Source organism: Biomphalaria glabrata, chromosome 5, assembly GCF_947242115.1.
Source record: "Biomphalaria glabrata chromosome 5, xgBioGlab47.1, whole genome shotgun sequence".
NCBI classification, from domain to species: Eukaryota; Metazoa; Mollusca; class Gastropoda; family Planorbidae; genus Biomphalaria; species Biomphalaria glabrata.
The window spans coordinates 41,121,626-41,145,895 of record NC_074715.1 but is presented as its reverse complement, the minus strand read 5'-3'; the positions used below and the strand labels follow the sequence as shown (position 1 = coordinate 41,145,895).

Sequence of the window (24,270 nt, the reverse complement as noted above, 5' to 3'; positions counted from 1 at the left end):
AAATAAACATAATACACTTTGTTCTATGAAATAATAATAATAAAGCTTGTCTTTGAGTCAGAAGATAATTAGGAATGCAGTATTTCATGTCACTATGCAGCCCCAGCTGCGATCTACATATTTTGCCACATGTTGCGCAGGCATAAGCAGCGTCCGCCGGTTCTTCTATGTAAAGGAACCATTTAATACCCTCCATTTATGTGTTTCAAAATTTAGATGTAGCAACTCACTTGTAGAGGTGTTCCAGTGAGCAGAAGCCTGTTTGGAGCATTGTAGTACGTGTTAAGAATGACAGTGAGCTTGCAGTGGTGATTCTTCATTCTGTGACCCTCATCAATGATCATGTATTTCCAACGTATCTGTGCACATTAGATGAATGAAAAAAATATTTTGTTAGATAATAGAAACACCAATGCCGTCATCAATAGTAATATATATTTATGCACTAGAAACTAATAACAATACCTTAGAAAGAGTAGCTTTATCTTTAATGATGTACTCATAAGTAGTCAAAAGTACATTGAATTTTGTTGACTTGAGCTGAGGAGCTAGAGTACGTCTCACATTAGGAGAACCTTTGTATGGAATTTTCACAACCGAAGGCGCCCATTTATCAAATTCCATCATCCAGTTAGACAAAGTTCTGATATGGTACAAGTAAAAACAAAGTTTAGCAATTTTTGTTTCATTATGGTCATAACAGTAAACATTGTGACTGTAAAACAATAAAAACATTTGATAATTTGTGTAGTTTTACAACAAACAAATACTTACGAGAGAGGGACAATAATTAAAAATGGCCCATTGACATGTTTTCTTTCCATTAGATAGGTGATAAGAGCAATAGTCTGGATAGTTTTACCTAAACCCATTTCATCAGCCAGGATTCCATTAAGATTGTTGTTGTAAAGTGAAACAAGCCATTCCAGACCTTTCAACTACAATAGACATGAAAAAAACAAAACATCTGTTTCATTCCCATTCTTTAAAGATGGAAAATAATCAGTTAACAGTCAATAAATAAACATAGATTGTGTTAATCAACATTTTTTAAAAAATGTTTAATCTTGAGATGTTAAAAGTTTATTTGTAAACAAACAAAAAAATGTGTCAAAAATAAACCTGATATTCTTTTAATTTTCCATTAATTAAGATGGAAGCTTGCTCTGTGATTTTCTCTTTAATAGTGTGAGCAAGTGTGTAGTAATTTTGTTCACCATCATCATCAGCATGACTTTGGCTGAAAAAAATAAAATTGCCAGAAATGTGTATACAAAACAAACAATTCTATTCAACAATGCTATGCTCAGTTTTTGTTTAGACTAAAAGAAGGTCTTACTTTTCTTCTTGGGCTTCAATTTCTTGTTCTGGTTCTTCTTCCTGTGTGTAATATGGGAATACATTTGGTGGGTTATATCAAGGAGATTCTGAATTTATAGTACATCAACAATTAAAACTAGGAATGTTATTCTAACAAAAGTTCTTACATCTTCACCACTTTCATCATCATCCTCTTCTTCTTCTTCCTCATCATCCTTAGGTGCAACTTGAAAGCTGTACAGAGCAAATAAAAATTGTTGTTTTTTTAAGTGGTAAAGAAAAGAATAGGCCCATTTCAATCCGAGCATTTTTGTTTTATTATGTAATATGTGTTAGTCTATTAGGGCGTCACTCACTTAGGATTCATCTCTAGCCAAGCCTCCAATTGACTAGCTAAAGGAGCCTGATCGCCTGATAGAACTGTTCCAGTTTCAGGATCCATCACCTTCACTCTTTTCTCTCCTAGAGTAGTATCATCTTCAGAACTCTGATCATATACAGGGTTCAAATAGTAAATACTTTTATTGCACAATATAACATAAAATAAAGCTATACAAAAAATATATAGAAAATACTGAAAATGATTCTTTTACCTTCTTCTTTCTCTTCTTTTGTTTCTTTTTCCTTTGTTCTTCTTTATGTTCTTTGACAAGAGTAGCCAAACTGTTAACATATTCATCTGTCTGGGACAAAAGATAGGCTAAACGCTTATCTTTCTTTTGATCAATAAGCTTTCTGTAGCCTTCCTCATCTTCAGCCTGAATAAAATGTAGAAAATGGATTAAAACTACAATAGCAAAATAGTTGCTACCTCTAAGATATAAATAACTTTTTCTCCTAAAGAAGTTTCATGATACTGACCATCAGTCTCCTCATACGTTCCTTCTCAATTCTTTCCTGTTCTTTCTTCTGTTCTCTTTCAGTGTTAGTATGAAATGTGATAACAGCTCTGTTGAGTTTACCAATTTTGGCCACAACATTTCGATGAAAATCTTTAAAATCTTTAGCGTGTTGTAAAACAGCATTCAAATATTCCTAGATTAGAACACAGAATTATTGTAAGAACTAATAAAAGAGAAAATAGCATTACAAAAACACACCCAACATTTCAGTGCAACCAAAGTGTTTACCTGGTGCTTTTGGCGTTTTTTTCTATCCTGTTCCATTTTTTGTTGTTTTTCAAGTTTTTCTGTCACTCTGGCTTCCCGCAGAGACTGGCGCTTACTGCGTTTGTATGCCTTTGGATTTAAGGCTGTCTCCAATGTTGTATCTTTCCGCATGGTTGAAATCACTTCAGCTCGCAGCTGAAAGATTTTTTTTCAAAAATAAGCTCAAGACTTTCTATAAATAATTATTTTAATGATAAATGAATTAAAACAAACAACAAAGACTTACAGATCTTTGGAAATTCAGTAGACGCAATGCTCTAAGCTCAATCATGCCTTTGAGTTTCATATCTTCTGGCATAGTTGCTGGCATTTTCGACAGTTCTTGTATACGATGAGCTATCCTTGCACCAACTCTATGGATAAGTAAAAATAAGACAAACATAACATTTAGTATGGAAAAAGAGATAACTCACACAGATTCCAATAAAACAGTATTTGTTAAAATATAAACAGCCTATAAATTGTATATATTGCTATTTCTATTTATGTATAAAATAAACTCAAATAAATTATATAATTATAAACATTGATAATCAAAACAAATAAAGCTACCTATTTTCCCTTTCTTTTAATAATTCAAGGGGATCTAATCCTTGTGGTTTGGACACTGGAGCAATTTTATTTTGCTTATTGAGATTTGCCAGAACTTGAGATTGTTGTTGTTGCTGCATTGCTTGCTGCTGACCAACAACTCCTATTTGTTGAGGCTGCATCTGCTGTTGGTGTGGGGGTCCTAGCATACGCTGTTGAGAAGGATCTTGCTGAGGTGGTGGTGGCCCTTGCATGCCAACATTATGTCCTCGACCCTGTCCCATTTGTTGCTGCATGTGTTGCTGTGGAGGTTGCTGTGGATGACCACCCGGCTGCATCATACGAATCTTTTGCATTTGAAGTGGGTCCCCATCTCAAAATAAAAATGTTCAAATTAATTGTTTTTAAACTCATTGTATACAATTTAGAGAAACAATCTGTGATTAAAACATTTCATAACTTACAAAAACACATATATTATTACTACCTCAACTAGAGATTTTATATTGCCTTTTGGCATATTGTAATTATGATACTACAGAGAAAAAAACTGTAAACAAACTACTTTTCAATTTATATGGTCTAATAAAAGAATCCTCTACAATGTATTTTTTTAATACATTATGGACATTGTTTGCTAACGATTTAAAAAAGCATATTTACCTGGTCTACCTGGGAAAGGTGCCATAGGCCGTTTACCCTCTATTGCCATTCGCAAAGTGTCAGGAATTGGAGCATTGCAAGAAAGAAGTTTATAAGCTTTAATCTGTGCACGTAACTGATGAAGCTGTGCCTGATTAAATGTTTGTCTAGGAGGACCTGGAGGACCACCAGGCATTCCTGGTTGATCTAAAATACATAACATTTAGATACAATCTTATTACAAATTTTAGAAAAGTGGTGTATACATTTAACTTCAAATAAATTAGTTCTGAAATTATTTTTTTTTTTAGTTTAAACATATAAAGTAAGTTCTTACTCTGACTAGTGCTTGGATCAACACTTTGATTGGGGGGCCCCATGGCACCACCTGCCATCTGAGAACCAGAAAGATTAGGACTGGAACTACTTCCTGGCATTGCTGGTGGCATTCCTTGAACTGGGCCACCCATTCCTTGACTTTGCATCTGTCCTGAAACCAAACTTTGTGGAGGCTGACCATGACCTTGCATTGGCATGGCTGATCCAGATGGAGGCATATTGCCCATTGAAGCATTAGGCATTGTGTTATCCTGTATTCCTTGCATAGGTATACCTCCAATAGAATTAGACATAACACCAATAGAAGATGGAGGGATAGTATTGTTCATCTGTATCCCTGGAGATCCATGGCCCCCTAAACTTCCACCTATAGCGTTCTGGCCGAGGCTACCCATTGGCATGTTTTGATTACTACCAATATTTGTATTGGGACCACCAGGCCCCATGTTAGGTCCTGGCCCACTCTGCATCATTTGATGTCCAGGTGACATTCCGGTCAATCCAGGCCCTTGATTAGGCATAGGCATGCCTTGCTGCCCAGGGCCCCCCATATTAGGATGCATGTTTTGTCCCATGGCACCTTGCATTTGTTTTCCACGATTTGCCATTGGGGACATCATATGCTGCTGTTGGGAATAAATTGAGTCCTCACTCATTTTAGTCCTTTTTAAGGATCATGGAAACACAAGAACAATCTGAAAATAAAAGACATTATAAGCGCTAGTGCAGGACAGATTTACTAAAATATAGTCTGCACTATCCTGTCGGAAAATTGAGCTTTTTTTTAAGAAGTTATTTTGTTGTACGCTATCTGTTAAGGTAACCCAATTTTAGTTATAATAAATTTCACAATTTTGTGTCTTACAGAAGCAGACATGCTTCTAATAAATAACATTGACTTTTTAATCTTGTATTAATAAGCATTATTATTTAATCTAGATCTTTAGATCTAGGTCTGTGCTTTCCACCTCTGATTTACCGCTAGCTACACTGCAGTGCCTAAGCCTAGACAACCATATTTTCGGTGCGGCGTGGTCTATTTTTAGAAAGAAAAAAAAAATAAAGAAAATCAATTATAAATAACATTGACTATTTAATCTTGTATTAATAAGCATTATTAATGCTTATTAATACAAGATTAAATAGCCAATGTTATTTATTAGTAGCATGTCTGCTTCTGACACAAAATTAAGACGACACTTCATCAAATGAAAGGATCTCTTCTCAAGGCCATGAATGATAGGTTGGTTAATCAGCATCACCTCTATGTTTAAGTCCCTGTTTATTACTAAGTAAATTTAATAACATCGCTTTTGCTGGATCATTTCTTCTTGAGTCATTGCCTGGCCACTCCTCTTGTAGCAAGGTCGGAGGTGAACACACTTGAGGGATTCCTTCATATTCACACACAATGAATTGAAACAAAACCAGAGTCCAGAGTGAGGGTGTCAAAATGTTAATATACAAATGTTACCAGCTCCTTTTCTAAAACCAAAATTCATATTTTGACACCAGCCAGATCTACTCAATAAGTTTCACTAAGAATACAAGCATTACCTTGTTGACATTATGTGCCATTTTATTAAACAAATATTTTTGCTAAAAGGGGCAATATTTTGGTAAATCTAGTTGAAAATATGTAACTTCTTTTAAAGTCTTAAATTCATGTTGAAAGTATTGAAGCCTGACTTTTTATAAAGTATAGTTATCACATTCATTTCTTAACAAATAGATATAAACAAATATAAACACATAAATTTCATAATAGAGGTCTGAATAGTGTACTCTTAGTCTTATCTTATTATATTTATATAGAACTAATCTAATACAAACTATACAGTCTACGTTACTTCAAAAAAAGAAGTAGAGTAGATTCTAAGTCTATATCTCTACTACTCTAGTCTAGTCCTAGTCTAGATTATCAGACAATTTTTTTTAATCATTATTAGGCATGATTAGGTACTCTCACAGATCTAACACAATACACATTGATCATATTAATCATAATGAAGCTGTGCAATTTTTTTTTTATATTCATAAACCTAAGACGTTTGGCACGGTTTGGCGTATTCGCCGCTTACTTTAACTGTGAGGAATTATAAACATAAATAAAACGCTACTTGATGTTCTCAACAGCCAAGTCAAGATGGCTGAACCAACTAAACTAAAGTAAAAAAGAGTTGTCGTTGAACTAGTAGACCAGATCTCAGCAGCTAGACTACTACTAGCCAAGACCACACACTTACTGTGTAACAAGAATATGGATAAAAAAGATATTACCGATTATCAACACTATTTTTAACAATAAACACATCTAATTTTGTTAACATACCGGTAGTCAAATATTTAATCTAGATCTTTAGATCTAGGTCTGTGCTTTCCACCTCTGATTTACCGCTAGCCTACACTGCAGCGCCTAAGCCTAGACTAGAGAACCATATTTTCGGTGCGGCGTGGTCTATTTTTAGAAAGAAAAAAAAAATAAAGAAAATCAATTATAGTTAAGAAGAGCGGTGCTGGTACGGCTGGTAGTCTAGATCTAGACTTTATATCAGATCTAGATCCTACAACAACAACAAACAAAATTTGGCCTAGGCTAACTTGGATGAAATATCTATCTAATCTAGATTAGATCTAAAATCTAAGATTCTTGTTTGGAAAAAAAAATGTTCTAGACCTCTATATGATATCAAGATGGAGATAACCCTTTTACCACTAAGATGACTAGAGTTACATTCCCTTGTCTTTAGGCGCAGAAAACAGTTGTTTACAGTCGCAACGTTGAAAAAAATGAGATTGATCTTGATCTAAAATATAGAAATTCTATGGATCTAGATCTAAGATCTATCTATAAAATAAAGTATAGATAGTCAGTATTCAAAAGAGAAGATTTGGCACTGTTACTAATAAATAAATTGATAATTGCAAAATATACTCTATAATCTAGAATTAAATATAGATTTTAATTTTAACACAAATTGAAATGCATGTTCATGTTGAAATGATTGTTGTGTCTGTCTAAACTTGTCCATTAATTTTTTTATTTTTAAATAAAATGAATTCGATCTCATTCAACTCATTGACCATTTATGACCATTAGTATTACCTTACGGCATTAGACACAGATTTAGATCTAACAATTTCTAGAGATATTATTTTTATTTGTCAAAGTGAAAGAATTAAGAATTAATCATTATTGACATTATTATAGAATATATTAACAGCAATAACTTGGACTTGAATAACACTACACTGACTACAGTAAACGTCAAGGAACAGTGTCAGGTCCACTACTATTTTTAATTTACATAAATGATTTACCAAACTGCATTAGTTCAGGAACTAAAGTCAGATTATTTGCAGATTATGATTACCTAATATATATATAATATATATATATTATATATATATATATATATATATATATATATATATATATATATATATATATATATATATATATATATGTAATAATAATAAATAAATAAATATATATATATATATAATATAGAACAATAAAAACAAAACAAGATACAGAAATTTTACAAAGAGAATTAGATGACTTACAGAAATGGGAATCAAATTGGAGCATGTCTTTCCACCCAAAAAAATGTCAGTTATTAAGAGAAACAAAAAAAAATAAAAAAAATAAACTCTTATTCATGGTAAATCAGTAACACAGACTAAACACGCAATATACCTAGGTGCTATAATAAATGAAAAACTGTCATGGAATCTTCATATTGATGAAACTATTAAAAAATCAAACAAAGCATTAGGGTTTATTAAAAGAAATTTCTATAGACTTCTATCAAACTGTTCAGCAGGATGAGCAAAGTTTAAATGATTTATCTATCCTGGCTTGTATAATTCACAGGCAAATTGTGGGTAGTGAGGGGGAATTATAATGCTGGCCATTCTAGGATGAAGTGGATGATTCAAAGAAGGGTGTGCATTACTGACCTTTTAATAGAGGGATAAAAAAAAAGGTGCGACCTAAAAGTTTGTAGTTTGGGATTAGGGCTTTTTATTGGAAGATGCCTATAAAAATATGTGATGAAATTGTGATGCTGGCTGTTCCACTGAACTATAACAATAAATAAAAAATCAGGTCAAACTAACCTTAAATAAATTATTGTTAGGCTATGTGCTTTTGGAATTTGAGGGTCTAAGAAGTGTGTGGTTTATTTGTTTGTGTCTGTGCAGCTGTTCCATTGGAAAATACAAGGTCCAAAATCTATGTTGATGGGTGAGGGGTCTGATGGTAAAAAAATTTGTATAAGTGGGCATTGTAATGCAGGCAGACAAAAAGGCTACAACTGATGAGCCTTAGGAGATTTTGCATAGAAGTCTATTATTTAGGGGCTTCAGGCCATTCCATTTAATGATGAAAGAGACAACAAAGAATTTTAAAATTTGAGGACCTGAAAAAATGTGTTGGGGAGCGAGAATTTTAATGCATGCAGGCTGCTTTATTGAAGAATGAACCATATATTGTATATTTATTTAAATGTAATGTGCTAACGTCTTTTGAGTGACAATTAATTTTCAATTATTTTGTTAACATAGTTGCCATCCTAACTATACATTTTTCAAATCATAATTGTCTTCTTTTTTTTTTCTTAACAGATTACAAATATGTCTTTTCACAAAGTAGGCTATAATCCTACTAAAAAAATAACTAAAACTAAAAAGCGTCCTGCTTGGGATGTAAGTATATTGCATCTAAAGCCCTTTATAAAGTAGTATGTGTGTCATTGCCAGAACCAGGGAAAGAGAGCACTTTGGGTTATTGCCACTTTTCCTGCCTTGAGTTAGTGGAACTTTTGTGAAGAAACTCTACAGTTTCTGTGAAAATAATTATTTAAAATTATGTATGTCACTTGTTGATGCTATTAACCTATCCATATGTTGTTACACCTCCCTATACAGATATCACAACCTCAAAAAATTCTTTAATATAATGAGGGTTAGGGTTAGCGTTGAACAAGCTCAATTGTTTTGGTACAATTATTAAAATGAATGGACTTTCACTTATAAGAGTAAAAAAAAAAAAGGATGGGGTTGGGGAGGCATCACTTCCAACAAATTTTATGACTCCTTTTTTAATATTCTTTTCTGTTGGAAAAAAACTTGGAATTAGAGTATGTTAGTTTGCAAGCTAATATACCCCATGTCAAATGTTTAAATATGTGTACATATTTCTGTGTACAATTATAGCTATTTGGAGCTATTGTGCTGTTGTTTTTTTCAGGATACAGTTAATGATCTCACAGTACTCAGAGCAACACCAGAAGAAGTGGTGAGTCTTTAAATTGATTGTAGAAGTGACTTCTCATTTATAAATAACAACATTAACACTTTTCAAAGATGAAGTTATATATATTTTGTGTAATGTACATTAAAATTGTGCAGAGTTGGGGTAAATATATATGTCACATATATTCAGGAATTTTCATATTTAATTTATAGTAGAGGTTGAGTTCATTAAGTATAATAATAAGCTCCATTTTTGAATAGTTATTCCTGGTCTACTTATAAAATAGACTGATTTATAAATGTAATATAAATTATAGATGATCCTAAAAGAGAAGATAATTATGTCTTTACGCAGTATGAACAGAAAAAAGTAAACTGATTAGAAATTCATTTAGTTTTAAATATGAAGACTCTAGAAAAGCAAAATATTTATCTCTCATTGTTGTTAAGGAAGAAATGAAAATCGCTCAATAATTATATGTCCCTTCAGCCTGTGACTAATTAAAACTAAGTTTTTTGCCATAGCATATTTTGTGCTAATTTATTCATAAATCACAGTTAACAATCATTCTAATTATTTTAATCCATATCAGTAATTATACATTTTTTTCTTAGGTTCTGATAGCTTAGTCTTAAACTTTCAAATTTAATATTGTCATTGAAATCTTATCTTTTTCTGAAGCTTTTACGAAAGGAAGCGCATAAATCTAAAAATCACTTGAGTGTCAAACTAGAGAAATTGCAGCAAGGTAAGTTCAATAATAAATGACTTTCATTCTTAGTCTTCTTTTTAGTTAATAATAATTAAAAAATATCCTGCATTTGACAGACTTTAAGAGCAAAAATTTGCAATGTAGAGGACTCAGCATATCTATAAAACTGAAAGTCTACAGTGCTGTAATCTTCCTATCACTCTTATATGTATTAGAGTTCTGGACCTTATATTCCTGCCACATCAAAGAGCTAAACTCCTTCTCAGGGCTGGACTTAGCACACTGCAACCTATGTGGTCAAAGTGGGCCGCATACTTTCATAGGCCCGCGCTAATTCCAGGTGTAAATTATTAAATTTTAAAAACCATTATATCTTGTAAAATATATGAAAAAATCCTGGAAATCTCCTGAAATTATTAAAATCTCATGAAAACTCATAAAAACCTCTTGAAAAATAGACAAAATTGTCAGTTTTGTGGATCCAATCCTACACGCGATTAAAAAAACCCAACATTGTCAGCTTTCTTTTAATAAAAATTTATTGCAAAGACTAATGTATTTTTTAATACAAAATCTTAATTTTGACATTATGCTTATCCCTACCCAGACTGGGCCCCCCGCAATCCGTTTCGCATAGGGCCCCGCAATTGTTAGGATTGGCCCTGCTCCTTCTACCTACATCAACTAGTTTGACCCCATATTAGATGTTGAAATCCTACAGTTGTCACATATGAACAGTGTCCACACCACTGGAAAAAGATCCCAACTTTGATGGGCAAGACATGAAGTCTCTATGCCAGAAAATTGCCTCCCAAAACTTCTTTATGGGGAGTTGTGTGCAGGAAAGTGCTCTCAGGGGGTCAACACAGGTGTTACAAAGACACTCTTAAGAGCTCCCTCAAGGAGTGAGATATTGACATTCTAGCTGAACATGCATTAATCATTGCCTGCTAGATAGTAATACATCACTTGAGAGAGTCTATTCTGTAAGTGACAATAGTTATGCTCATCATCTTTAAAAGTGGTAATGCACCAAATGTTTGCACTAAAACATTACTGAATTTTTTTAGAAAGAAAATCAAAATCTCAATTAACTGGTGTGGAAGCTCAACAGCTTGCTATCATCAAAGAAGTTCTTTATGACCAACAGCAGGTTAGTTCACAGAGTCATTTCTTAAACCCAATGTCAATACAAAATTCCCACTCTGAAAATACAGCAAAAACCAATATGTAAAGTTTTCAATGCACAAACTACTTCAAGACATTCTTTAAACCTTTGAATTTTGCCACATTTGTAAATAGATGATTAGTTTTGGGCTTCAGAAAAGAAAGTTCTAAGCTCTCATATATCAAACAAAATTGGCTACAAAACAGTGCCTGCTTTGTTTTTTGCAAACAGAACACAAATTTTGTTGTTGTTGAATAATATCATATGTTATTTAATCTTTCCACTGATAAATAAAGTAAGCATAAATATTATAAATCTATATGATTTTTCATTTTAATTTACAGTTACAAAATGTACTTGCTAAATCTGACTCGATGATGGCAGTTGTTAAAGATTTGTTTGGTGATGACCCAAAGGTTGGATTTGCCACTAATGTATTTTTATTCATTTATTCTTTAGTTGATTTGCCATGATAATAACATAACAAGTAACATAAGTTTTTTTTTTTTTTTTTAGAAAGACAATTCCTCCTTTATAAAGCTGATGACTTTTTGTAAAAGCAATTACTTTACTCTTAATAACTAATGAATGCTAGATTTAAAAAAAAAAGAAAAAAAAGGAGAATTTTACTTCTCCCAATTCCCCCCACACCCCCCAGAAAAAATCCTATTTAAGTCCATATATAAATCTACTCAGAGTATTTAAAATTCTAGTTTGGTGATACAGATCCATACATGGCAACAGTAAAAGACAGTAGCCAAGCTAGAATACTGGCTCTAGATTTATGGTATAGAAAATTCTAGTTTGTTTATAGGCCTATAGATACAGATTTAGAAGAGAGTGCACACAATGTCTATGTATTTATTTATTTAACTCTTTGATGAATACATGTGGGAATACATGCTTGCATGTGTGTTCAAGGTAAAGATTTTATAGACCTCCAGACCAAATATTTCCCCAAAGATATACAGAAACTAGAAACTGTCAAATTTCTAGGATAATGGTTAGAGCTTTTTTGAGATCTGTGTCCAGGTTTTTGCTGCTTCATTCTTTTTGTTTCTTCCTGTGACGAATTTGCAAGCTAATGAGAGGAATAGGATTTATTCACATATATTTGACTCATATTGTAATTGAGCTCTTTTTTTTTTATCAGAGATTTATGGGCTTTCCAAATGTAACTACAGCACCATCTAATCAAGATTCTAACAGGTAAATTCTCAAATAAAGAACACCATCGTATAATAATAAATAATATAAAATGTCAATGAAAAAAAAAGAATAAATAAATAAATATATATATATATTTTATATATATATATATATATATATATATATATATATATATATGTGTGTGTATATATATATATATATATATTAACACCATTGTATAACAATGTAGGCACCTCACACACTGACAATCTACTTAATGAAATAAGAAAACAAATTTGGCCATGATTAATAAAACAACCTTTTTTAAAAAAATAATTGTCCCTTTTGAAATTTAAAGTTTTGAATAGATCAGAATGTTGTAATATATATTTTTAAGTCATTTTTTTTAAGGTATAGTACTAATTTTAATTCATAGATTAATGTTAATAATAATAATAATCTTTATTATCCTTAAGGAAAAATTATTAAACTTACCCCACTAAAGGCAAGAATAATCATAATTCCCTTGTTGGATGTATCCAGTTGATTGATATGAAAAGTAAAAGCTAGTCTATTTATAATCACAGTACTCACTTTTAGCTTAATAAGAAGATCTATGGATAAATATATTTCAGAATTATATCCACTATTAAAAAAGCCTATTTATTTTGATGATGTTTTTGTTAAGGATAGAGGCGCTGTGACTAAGTGGTAAGGTGCTTAACCTCCGAACCGGAGGGTCCCGAGTTTGAATCCTGGTGAAGACTGGGATTTTTAATTTCATGATCTTTAGGGTGCCTCTGATTCCACCCAGCTCTATTGGGTACCTGACATTAGTTGGAGAAAAGTATGGGCATTTGTTTGTTGTGCGGGCCACATGACACTCCAATAACCATGTGCCATAGAAACAGGTAACCTTTACATCATCTACCCTATAGACTGCATGGTCTGAAAGGGTAACCTTGCTTTACTCTACTTTTGCTAAGATAAGTTTGTGTTTTTTTTTCAGCTCTAGCAGTCTAGTGGCATCAATACCAGACATATATACACGTTCAGAAAAGCTCAGTGATTCTGTTATGGACCAGTCAGCGTTGAATGATTTGTACTCATGTTCAGAATCAGATTCAGGTTTTTTAATTTTTGGATGATGTTTATAACAACTTTAAAAAATTGTGTTTCAAGTGCTATACATTAAAAAAAAATAATTTATTTTTCATATATACAAATGAAAAATCAATAAATATCTTGATTAACATTTCAGATGATAGTGAAATAGCTAGACCAAAACCCATTTCTTATGAATCCAAACTGAATCTTCAAAGATTCCAGGAATATTTACTGCAGGAAGAAAATAAATCTGCACTGATGGATCCTGCTGTAGTAGGTCCACAGTTCAACAGAAACCAGTCCAACAGAAACACTACACAGCCAGCCAATGCTCTACCAGCTAAAGATGACAGGATGGGTGTGACACAAAGTCAACTTTATGAGGCTGTCACTGCTCTCTTGGCTCAGGAACAAAGAGGTCTAAATGCTAAAGATCTTCATAGAGCCGCTGGCATAACAGGTGACACAGATTATTTTTTTATTTAGTGTAGGAGTATAATATTTAAAGCTGAATTACACAAATATGTATGTCTGAATTTCATAAACCACTTGACTAGCTAACCAATGGGCTTGAGTTTGAATCCTGATGTAGAGTTGGAATTTTTAATTCTAGGTCTCACTAAATCGGATACTCTCCACAGGCATACTTTTTTTCCCAAAATTATTCAATAGTTGTCCACTACTACTTGAAAGTGGCATGGGAACAGTTCAGCTGCTACCATAAACTTACACTCTGTCCATAGGTGCCAGCCATCAACACCTTATTACTATAATGACTTAGGATCTATAATTATTTCCAATACCATCCTCTGTTCACACATGGAATCTGTCCCAGTTTTGACATTTAAAAAATGATTGTTTTTATAAAACATCTACAATTGGAAGGTGTGTGTTAAGGAGAACACACCAAAAAGAGTTTAAATAGTGCTTAAAAAGAGAAGAAAGTATAGTTGTGTACATTGCTTTATAAAAATATATTGGGTCAACATTTTTTTTTAAATCGCTTTGGGAAATTTAACCACTGCAGTTTTGATAGTGAAAATGACTTAGCTGTTCTTTGTCCATGATAATGGTTGGTTGTTTGTAGTTAAGTCCAGGAGTTATGTTTGAGAATCTGGTAATTTTTTCTCTGTTATTGGGTAGATGGTGTTTTAGGGCTAGTTCGTCAGTGAGTTGGATCAGAGTTCTTTGCTTTTTTTGTTTGTTTTTCTTATTTCTCTGTGTTAGTAGTTTATTTGGATGGTCGTCCTCCAACCTTCTGTATCTCTCAATAACTTCTAATGCTGCTCTGTTGCGCCTTAACTTAAGAGGTTCAATATTGGAGTCTATTTCCCAGCAGAAAAAAAAGTAAAGAACTCTGATCCAACTCTGAAACAAACCTAGCTATTTATTTTGTCCTAAACAAATCAATTGTCCACAAATGTTAACTAATTTTTAAAATCATAAATATTTTTTTTAACTAGCTAATAAAGAGAGAGATGTTTTTCAAACTCCACCAAGAAACGGTCAAACGCCCCCTCTCCCTAGTGAAAGAAGCCCTCCTTCAGCCATGAATGATACACAGAAAGTAAAAAAGACCAAACAATGTACAAGTACTACAGCTTTTGAACCTGGGAACACAACCACTAACATGAATGATATGAGAAAAGTAAACTATTTCTACTTAGAATGTTTACCTAACCAGTTACAGTTTAGCTTAAGATATCATTCTTTAGTTGATAATTGACTTGAAGCATGAATAATTATTATCTCTTATTCTAATATTCCTATAGGCTTTAAATGATTTAGAAAAAGACATTGCTTCGTATGAGCAGCTGGCAGGAAGGCGTGAATCGCAAGAGTTGAAAAAAACTGAGACATTCTCTGGTTATACAATAGCATTAGTCACAGCAGTTTCACGTTTAACTAAATATCTTAAGGAGGTAACTAGTTATAACTTATTCAGTTTTCTATGTATGCTGACAATCTAAACCTTTAAAATTATTATTAAAATGTCCTTTGTTATTTTTTTATTTAAAATGCCTATTGTTTTCTGATTATTATCAATTTCCAAGGGTCGCTAGCCTGAATTCAATCTACCTTTCATTTCAAAACTTTGGAAAAGTTAGTTAGAAAACAGATATTTAATCTTCCCAAGCTTCGTTTAACTATAAACAGTAAACTACAATTATCATCATTTGTTTTTACTTGCAAACCAAATTTGATAAAGAAAATCTAAAAACTTAAGCTCTCCTTGCAGAGGTTTCCAGTCCAACAAGGCATTCAACAAAGGGGCCATCATAAGAGAGTAGTGGTGGCCCTTATGTGGCTTTCTGGCAGTTGAAAAAAAGAAATATGAAAAAATGTCTCATACTTAGCCTCAGCCGCTTGTAGCAAGCAGTACCCATTGCAAAGGACTGTGCACTACCTTCATTTCACTTACTATCATTGTATAGGTCGCCGACTTTGTGGAACCTTCAGACAGGGGCATGGGGTGAAGAGCTGTTAGATAAAATCCTTCCTAAAGACCAATAGGATAATGAGGATGCATAGATTCTCAGATTTTTGTAATTGACTTTTTTTAAGGCTCAAACTCTCCTTGACTATTCATTGTTAAACTGATTTTTAAACTATCATAATTGGTAAAGCACTCTCCTGGCTCCAGTCTATTCTAAGTGGAAATTTTAAAATAAAACTAGTAGATATAAAACAAGTTAATGCTTAGAAAGTTGCAGCTCAAAAACTATTCTATGAAGGCTTATTTTCACTTTGTGTAATCACTAGTTTGCCTCAACCACATTGCCAGTCACCTCACACCTATTGTCTCAGGAATGTGTGCCACACTGTGCTACATAAGTAAAGTTTTCCCCTAACACAGAACAACTCTCTAAGTACCATACCGCTCTCTTCCAGAACTTCTTTACTACAGAACTGTTAATAGCAGCAATCATATCTCAGAACATTTACCTTTATACTGTTATATGATTCTTTTCTTCAGATTGTAAAGGTGTCTGTTTCTCTCAGCCTTCTCTTTTTTGATAGAAGTTTTTAACTCTTATGTTTTACACCAACTCTTATGTTTTACACCACTCTGTTTCGGCTCACTTGAGAATGATACATATTAAATTAATGAAAACTTTTCTGACAGCTTACAGGACTAAATGCACAGTCGAGTGTAAACTATGATAGTTGTGTGCATCATCATTTCTATGCTGACAAAATTCAGAATTATTTATTAGAAAATATTAGTAATTGTATAATACATAAGGTAAATTGAAAGCCCATTTATTTCATAGTGTTTTTTTTAACACTTTGTTCATGTATGCATATGTATGGAATATGTTTGTAAACGTTTACAGAGCTTATATATCAACAAGAGGCTAATTAAGGATTTTGTATTAGACATGACTAAAAATAAATATTATTTATTTAGAAAGTAATCAACATTTATTAATCTTTCTTTATTTTTAGACTGAGCTGAGAATTCAGACTGAAGCAACATTACGAGAACAATTATCTCAAGATGTTAATCAACTAAAAACAATTATTGATGCATTGGCTACTGTAAATAAAATTATTATATATTTTCATTGATCATTTTACTTGATATGGATATAATTATCTTCTTTTTTGAAGGAACATCTGTAACTTTAAAGAGAAGAAATGTAAAATATTAGATCTCTTTGATAAAAAATAATATATATATATATATATGCTTTCAAATATTAGATTAATTCCCTTTTTTTTTTTCCAAATAATTGTAGGAATGCAATAGTTTTGGCATGGTTTGTATTTTTAATTTTTACACTAAATTTCAGGATATGATAGTCACACAAGAGGAATATGGGAAGCTCTACTCTGATTATCAGCGGTACAAAGAAGCAACACAAAATGAATTGTTATATTTAAATGTAAGACAATTTTTTTTTTCAGGAAACAAAATCTAATGACAGAATCCTAATTCTAGCCTATTTATAGTGATACAGAAGTTCAGCTCTTATTTCTTTATTATTAGAGTTCTATTATTTTGCTCTATCAGAATCAGGTGAGAAATCTTCAGAATAGTTTGGGTATAAAAGAATACAGGTCAGTTCAAGGCGAAAGAAATGCTTTTAACTCTGAAGAAAGATTAAACTGTCAACTATCCCAACAGGAAGAGAGACAAGATACTCTGTATGCTAACAGCAACAATAACAACAGCAGAAAGTCAGATGACTCCAGGACATCCACACCTTTACGCAAAGGTTCTTTTCTTACTATTGACTTTATTTACATCAATTAAAAACTACATATTAACTTATAACCTACAAGTTACTTTATAGACTCAATAGATTAAAATTATTCAAAGATTTTTAATTATTAGTTATTTAAATTTATTAAATAAGCATCTGCTCTTACATATTAATTCTCTTAGTAAGGAAAGTACTATTGAATTTTCAAAGTTCTTTCTTGTATGTTGATTGTTACGATCTACATAAACTAAGCTAATATTTTTTTATATTTCTACACTACTCATCCAATATTTTTAGACAATTTTGTGGGGTTTTTTTCGATTACAAATTAATTTCTAAATGTATTGGAAGCTCTTGTTAAATTTCATTATGTATTGTCTTTGTTATGTATTTATAGTTTTTTTTATTACTGAGCAACATAATTGAGATAAAAAAAATTACATAGAATACTTGATTATAAGTAGGCCAATTATTTTTAACATATACTTTTAAAATTTTATTTGCAGATGCCATCTTTGAAACAAATAATTCTGTTTCTCAACCTATTCATAGTGAGTCATTTCAGAGACCAACATTGCCAGCAACAGCTATTCTTTTGTCACCACCAGTTAGAAAGACAAGAATTCCCTTTGATCTTGAAGGAAGTCAACTTCCTGGAACTACAGTTTCTTCAAGTAGGAAATATATCTTTTAAAATAGCTTAAATTTTCAGGCATAATTATATTGATAGGTCATAAATGTTATGGTAGTATATTTTTTATTCTAATATTTATCTAGAAAATAATTTATATTATAAAATGTAATAATAATAATTAGTACCTCTTTATTTGATAAAAAAGTATTTAAAAAAATGTATGTTATCAACTTAATGTGACTTCATTTTTTTTTAAGAGAGACAGTCATCTCTGGTAGAAGTTTATCATTCATCTACTGGTGATTCTTATGACCCATCTCGTGATCCTCCTCATCTGACTCAGGTTCCTCCAATCACAAGTACTATCAATGTGCCACGGCCAATCCCATTAGTTCAATCTAATGTGAGTGTTCCTTTGGTAATTGCCAGGAATCACATTCCACCAGTAGCTGGACAGGTCAAAGGAGACTCTCAGAATGACACCATTTCTAAAACTTTACCCATAAGTGACTTGGCTGACTTGGTGAGATTAGAAGATGAAACTGAACAGCAGATGCAACAATTGCAAGAGGTTACAATTTTCCCACTTATTCAATTCATTCTTTGAATGGGCTTGTCTTTCTTTAATTTAAGAAGTAACTAATTTCATTTTTTTATCATTAAGCTAGAAAGAGTTAGCATCTTTATTTTTTATTTAACAAACAAACTTTTGCAATAAACTCACATTTCTGACTTTAAGTTATTTAGTAACAGCTCCAAGGGATAAACATCTTCATTTTGCTTAAGCTAGAAAGAAGTTAGTGAGTTAGTGTCTCTATTTTTATTAATAAACTAACAGGCCAAAATTTAAAAAAAAAATTAAATCATTGAAGATTATAAAATCATTGGGTCATCCCAACAGTGACTTGTGAATGCTAGACATTGAAGTCAACTGTCAAAATTGAGATAAGGCTAAATCTGGCTAAGCAAAAGTGACTAAGACGGATTTAAGGAGATTAGGTCACAAACAAAGGAATCCTATGCTTCACTGGAACTTAATGAAGTTGTGACTGAGTGTCACATGAGGTTTGGGGAACATGTTCTCTGACAGAATGAATCATGCATACCAAGAGTTACAACGACATGGAGGTCAATATGAGAAAAGTGGAAACAGGGACATACTTGTGTAACTTGGTGCCAAACCTTGCCAGTGACAGATCTCTATGGAGACAGTTTGTCACCCAGTGAGTCAAACAGCGCAGTATGATCTAAGTCTAAAATCATGGCAAAGAGACAAATCTTATTAATGGGTATTTATGAGGATAATAAAGAATGCATTATGTTCACTGTTTTATCAGTAATTTGGAAATTCTGAAGTTTGACATTACTTTTATATTTTTATCCTTTTAGCTTGTAATGGAAGAGGCTTTGAATAACCCTGACTTACAGAATCTTATGCAAGCACAAATAGCTGAACTCAATAGACAACAAGAAGAGGCTAAAAGACGTCTGATAGATCTACTGCATCATCAGAAACTACAACAGAAGCATATACAAGAAAAATTTGATCCACATTTACATGAGCAGGTAATGAACTGTGTATTTGTTGATATGTTAAATGCTATCATTTTGACTTAAAACATTTTTAGTAGTGAACTGTGTATTTGTTGATGTTAAATGCTATCATTTTGACTTAAAACACTTATCACATTGACATCCATGTAGTGACTGAACCCATAATATTAATACTATTAATAATAAAGATTACCTTCAAGTTTGTATAATTGTAAGTGGCTACAAAAAAAAAACAGCTGTTATTATGCAACATCTTCATGTTTTATAAAGGATCGACTCTAAAAGCTCTTTTTATTGCATAACAAGCATGATCACAAATAATAATTAACAATGAAACTACATGAACATAAGATTGAAAGAAATGTGGGATTGATATCTACTTGGGACCTTAACAACTCACCCACTGCCACCACAAGTTCTTTAGATGTACAACTTATCTGCTTCAGTGTTTCTAAAAGTTGGCTGTTTAAACATTATTGGGGGATGAATGTCTTATCATAACAATTCCTTCTCTGACATGAGTCTCCAAGGTTAACTCATACTTTCTCCTCAACTATTAAGTCTTTTGGTTTACTTGCATGATCTCATTTTACTTCCCATCTGACATTTGCTAAGTAATGTGCATTTGTTAGGTACCAATGGTATCTCTTGGGATTCTGTTCATTAGCAGCTTTGGTGATGAATGTGCCAATTCACTTAATAGAATATTTCTATACTCATGCATAGAGAGACAAGGATCTTTTCCACTTTGTAAGCTTGTTGAAATTCTGCCTGACAACATCAACATAACCACTCTTTGGTCTTTTTTATTTCTGTTATCTGGAGCTTGATATAGTTATTATGAAACCCATTTAAGTTGCAAATGTCTATACTTGAAACCGTTACTAATGTCTCAAATGTGAAAGTGAATTCAATATGTATATAAAAATACTCCAGATATGAAATGAAGGGAAACCCTATATATAAAAAGGGAAAAAAAATTTTTTTTGTTTTAGTTATAGTTTAAAAAAAAAAAATCACTGTTCCCATGGAAACCTACAAGATATTTTTATTTGATATCTACATGTTTTGTAAATATTCTATCTTGTGATTAAAAAATAGATTATTAAACTTTCAGTAAATTTGAGTAGATACTTTAAAGTGAACAGAGAAGAAGAAATGAAGAAATGGTTATGAAGTACAAGATAAAGATATTGATGTAGCCTAAACATAGTTCATCATTTTCACAGAAAATTTCCAGTTCAGTTTCCCCTCCTATCTCTCCAATACCTCAGCAACCTGAAGAGCCAGAAAGACTTAAAATGCACTCTGACAAGGTAATAGAGTTAACTGAACAGCAATCTGAATGTTTCATTCATTATATAAATAGAAGAATAGTATGTCAAAATATGTTCTGGGCAAATATTTTTTATTTTTCTAGCCAATACAGCAAACAAGACAAGTCAAAGTTTCTCTGCCTCAACCACAATTTGATGAGTCTGCTTAGTAGACTTGTGTGATCAAATTATTTATGGATGTGACTAAAAAAAAGGAATTTTTTAATGTTATTTTGAAACATCAGGCTTTGAGGTTCTTCTGGACAATTGGTCTATTTCTTTTCAAAAACTACAGAAGATATTGTTGTTAGGCCAATCTAGCCTCAATTTAATCAAGTGAAACTATATTTTATATATCCAATGTTGGTTATTAATGTTCAAAACAGAGAGACTAGTGTTAATAATATAAGTGAAACTAACATTGATCCGTGGGACCATTTCATTCTTGTAAGAATCATATTTTTATTACCAAGGGCATATTGAACAATTTCAAATATTCTTAAGATGTGTATAGATGTGTTCTGATCCAAACTAATGAGTTTGAGAGCCAAAATGGAATTTACCTTACCTAGTGTAACAGTTTTGTAAGCCTTTCTTAATATGATATACCTAACATATTTAGAATCTAGTGAGATTAGTTAAAACAAAGTAGATAATGTTTTTGAGCATGATTAAATGAATTATGTTTAAAATGTCAAGGAAAAAATTTCTTTTGTCCTCTTTCTCTCCTGACTTTGAAAAACATGAAGTGACAAGAATGCATAAAATTCATATTTAATTTCCATTTCTTATTGTTTCTCACAATTAAAGCATTTCATATTCAATCATGCAGAGATACAGGATCACCTTTTTTTTTATTACTATTATGAGTTACATTACATGTTGTAATATAAATCAGATATAAAAACAAAATACTAAAATAATGTTTTTTGTGTGTGTGTTATTCTTTGCCTTATTGTTAAATTCTAGGTGAGATCTTAAAGAGAAACTTTGATGGTTTTGACAATTTTTTATATGTTTTGTTTTACATAAAATGAATATAGTATTCTTTTTATTTTATTTTCAATGATATCTTAGTAATTGACGTTTTTTTTAATGTAATTTTTCCAAAACGGTCACATTTTCACTGGGTTTCTATGTGACATCACACAGACCTATTAATTCAATCTATTGACTTATCTCATAAAAGAAATAGATCTAAATCTATGCCATTATATCTAGACCTTGTAAACAAAGAAAAAATAGGTGTTAAGATTAGATATTACATGCTTGACTAACCATGGCGGTGTGTATTTTCTCACCTGACCACTGTTATGACATGATTAGGATTTAGTTATTTGTTTCGGGAATAAGGGGAAAGTTTTACTTAGCGACAAGTGACGTGACAGATCTTTAAAAAACAAGAACGCTCTAAGTGACGCTACAAAGAAGACGCTTCGTGTAGAGCAGTAGAATAGATATGGATTTACGGACATAGCTGACATCGGACGATTCCCTTCGTGATGATTAAATATATTTGTAGAACAACATCAGCGTCTACTACATATTTGATTATTTCGGCCTTTGGCCGGTGTTACTGAAGTATTTTGAGTTCAGCATTACTTCCAGTCAGACGTAGATCTACACTAGTTATATTTCAAAGAATCAACACCGCGCGGAAGCCTTAACACCACTCAACACTCAATAAGCACTTGGTTGACTTGTCACAACCCGGATGACTGACTACACATAGCCTAGACTTGCCTTGCACTGACCAGCTTGTTAGAATCATTCAGACATACGATCTATTTACTTTTTGCGATAGGAACGGGTGTAGATGAAAATGTTACTTTTTTTTCTTAAGTAGGTTATCCTAATGCTTTTAGATATATATATATATTACTGTACCATAGCTATGGACTAGGCCATCACTAAGCCTAACAGTCACTGTAAGAATGAAGCGATATGATTGGTTAGATCTAGATTCGCTTTCAGTATTGTTGAGGGAAGTGACATATATGTAACTAAAAACAAAATCTCAAAGAACCCCCTATTTTAAGATGTCAATAATTTACTAATTTTTTAAATATAAATGTTTCTAAACATTTAAATTAAAAAATAGTAAAATGTTTTCTATTACAACTTTTTACGCAGAATTTCAATATATGTCAATAACTAATCTGAAAAACCATTTGAGTTTCCTTTAAAGATGAGCTTCTCCTTTATATAACCATTATTCTATATATGTTCTTTATTTTAAGTTGTGCTGTAACATTTTTGTATTTATTGCTTTTATTATATAGAATCCAGTCATTGCCTTTTTTTAATAATTAAATTTATTTGTTCATTAAAGTTTTTAAACTATATTTTCAAAAAAAATGTAAGATTCTTTTTCATTATTCTATGAATGTACTAAACTTGAATAAAAACAATGTTTCCATTTTCTTTTTTGTTTCAAATACCTTTCTACATTTGTTACAGATCATTGTTAAATTAATAAGGTAAGGTTGTTATTGCCGGACGTGGTAATGGATATAAGCACTCCACTACCTATAAAATGCTTCCAATGGCTTGGGATTCAAATAGCCTCTGCTCTTGGCCTTTGGCTTAAATACTGAACTGTTAACATTGACAGGATAAGGGGCAAAGACAGTATCTGGTGCCTTATTAACTAGAAAGCTTCAGGCAGGAGGGACATTAACCTTCTTTGGCTACCCACATAGGAGAAAAAAATTCTGAATCCAAACCTTTGCTACCTTGCAGCTAATCCTAAGCACGAGAATGGCTTTGGGAGTCAACCCTCTCAAAAGAATCAATAGCTAGTGAGCCTTATACAGCTGGTAGCACTCTGTGTTACACTGGCAGACCTTGCAATGCTGCTGACCCGATACCGTGTTTTGATATTGTCGTTTCTTAGGACCCATCAGGAAGTGCGTGGGCAACATTCCATCTCAAAGAGTGTGGCCCTTAAGTTGACATGATTCTCATCTAAAAAGTCTGTTAATGGTATGTATAGCCAATAACTGTTCAATTTAGATTCACTATATTTAAGTATCACATGGTGCATCAGTAGAACTTATCCACAGGGCCACCTAATAATTTGATTAACACAAAGTGCCTTTGTCATTTTGTATGATTATTCTCAAAGAAAATAAAGATATTATTATTATGTACCACAA

The 24,270-nt window shown here is 32.1% G+C and overlaps 2 protein-coding genes across 10 annotated transcripts in view; one reads left to right on the top strand and one right to left on the bottom strand.

The window, feature by feature from the left end:
* LOC106064963 (probable global transcription activator SNF2L2) overlaps positions 1–6,458 on the bottom strand; it is a 19,519-nt gene extending 13,061 nt beyond the window's left edge. For 3 of the 4 annotated variants that reach the window (XM_013223639.2, XM_056029519.1, XM_056029520.1), the window contains exons 1-15: positions 6,334–6,458; positions 4,000–4,696; positions 3,684–3,869; positions 3,042–3,393; positions 2,716–2,842; positions 2,451–2,624; positions 2,182–2,355; positions 1,914–2,078; positions 1,677–1,807; positions 1,488–1,554; positions 1,340–1,380; positions 1,123–1,240; positions 775–938; positions 466–643; positions 231–359 (exon numbers count right to left, since the gene is read on the bottom strand). In XM_013223639.2, coding sequence (XP_013079093.2) covers positions 231–359; positions 466–643; positions 775–938; positions 1,123–1,240; positions 1,340–1,380; positions 1,488–1,554; positions 1,677–1,807; positions 1,914–2,078; positions 2,182–2,355; positions 2,451–2,624; positions 2,716–2,842; positions 3,042–3,393; positions 3,684–3,869; positions 4,000–4,657 — 2,664 coding nt within the window. In that variant the 5' untranslated portion in view covers positions 4,658–4,696; positions 6,334–6,458. Of the gene's footprint in view, positions 1–230; positions 360–465; positions 644–774; positions 939–1,122; positions 1,241–1,339; positions 1,381–1,487; positions 1,555–1,676; positions 1,808–1,913; positions 2,079–2,181; positions 2,356–2,450; positions 2,625–2,715; positions 2,843–3,041; positions 3,394–3,683; positions 3,870–3,999; positions 4,697–6,082; positions 6,212–6,333 lie in introns of those variants that run through there. The other variant, XM_056029521.1, reaches the window with a different exon arrangement.
* Positions 6,438–24,196, top strand: LOC106064968 (spindle and centriole-associated protein 1-like). Of its 6 annotated transcripts, none has more exons than XM_056029530.1 (19): positions 6,438–6,520; positions 8,631–8,711; positions 9,256–9,303; positions 9,943–10,009; positions 11,044–11,126; positions 11,486–11,557; positions 12,295–12,350; positions 13,300–13,418; positions 13,552–13,857; positions 14,861–15,045; positions 15,170–15,319; positions 16,848–16,940; positions 17,195–17,287; positions 17,416–17,620; positions 18,115–18,282; positions 18,500–18,813; positions 19,632–19,808; positions 21,026–21,112; positions 21,217–24,196. In XM_056029530.1, exons 2-19 carry the CDS (start codon positions 8,640–8,642, stop codon positions 21,280–21,282), a joined length of 2,361 nt encoding a protein of 786 aa, XP_055885505.1. In that variant the 5' UTR covers positions 6,438–6,520; positions 8,631–8,639; the 3' UTR covers positions 21,283–24,196. The 6 variants fall into 6 exon arrangements, with proteins under 6 accessions (XP_055885505.1, XP_055885507.1, XP_013079107.2 ...); XM_056029532.1 differs by lacking the exon at positions 6,438–6,520 and adding an exon at positions 6,648–6,870 and having other exon boundaries at positions 22,684–24,196; XM_013223653.2 differs by lacking the exon at positions 6,438–6,520 and adding an exon at positions 6,648–6,870.
* The last annotated feature ends 74 nt before the right edge of the window (positions 24,197–24,270 follow it).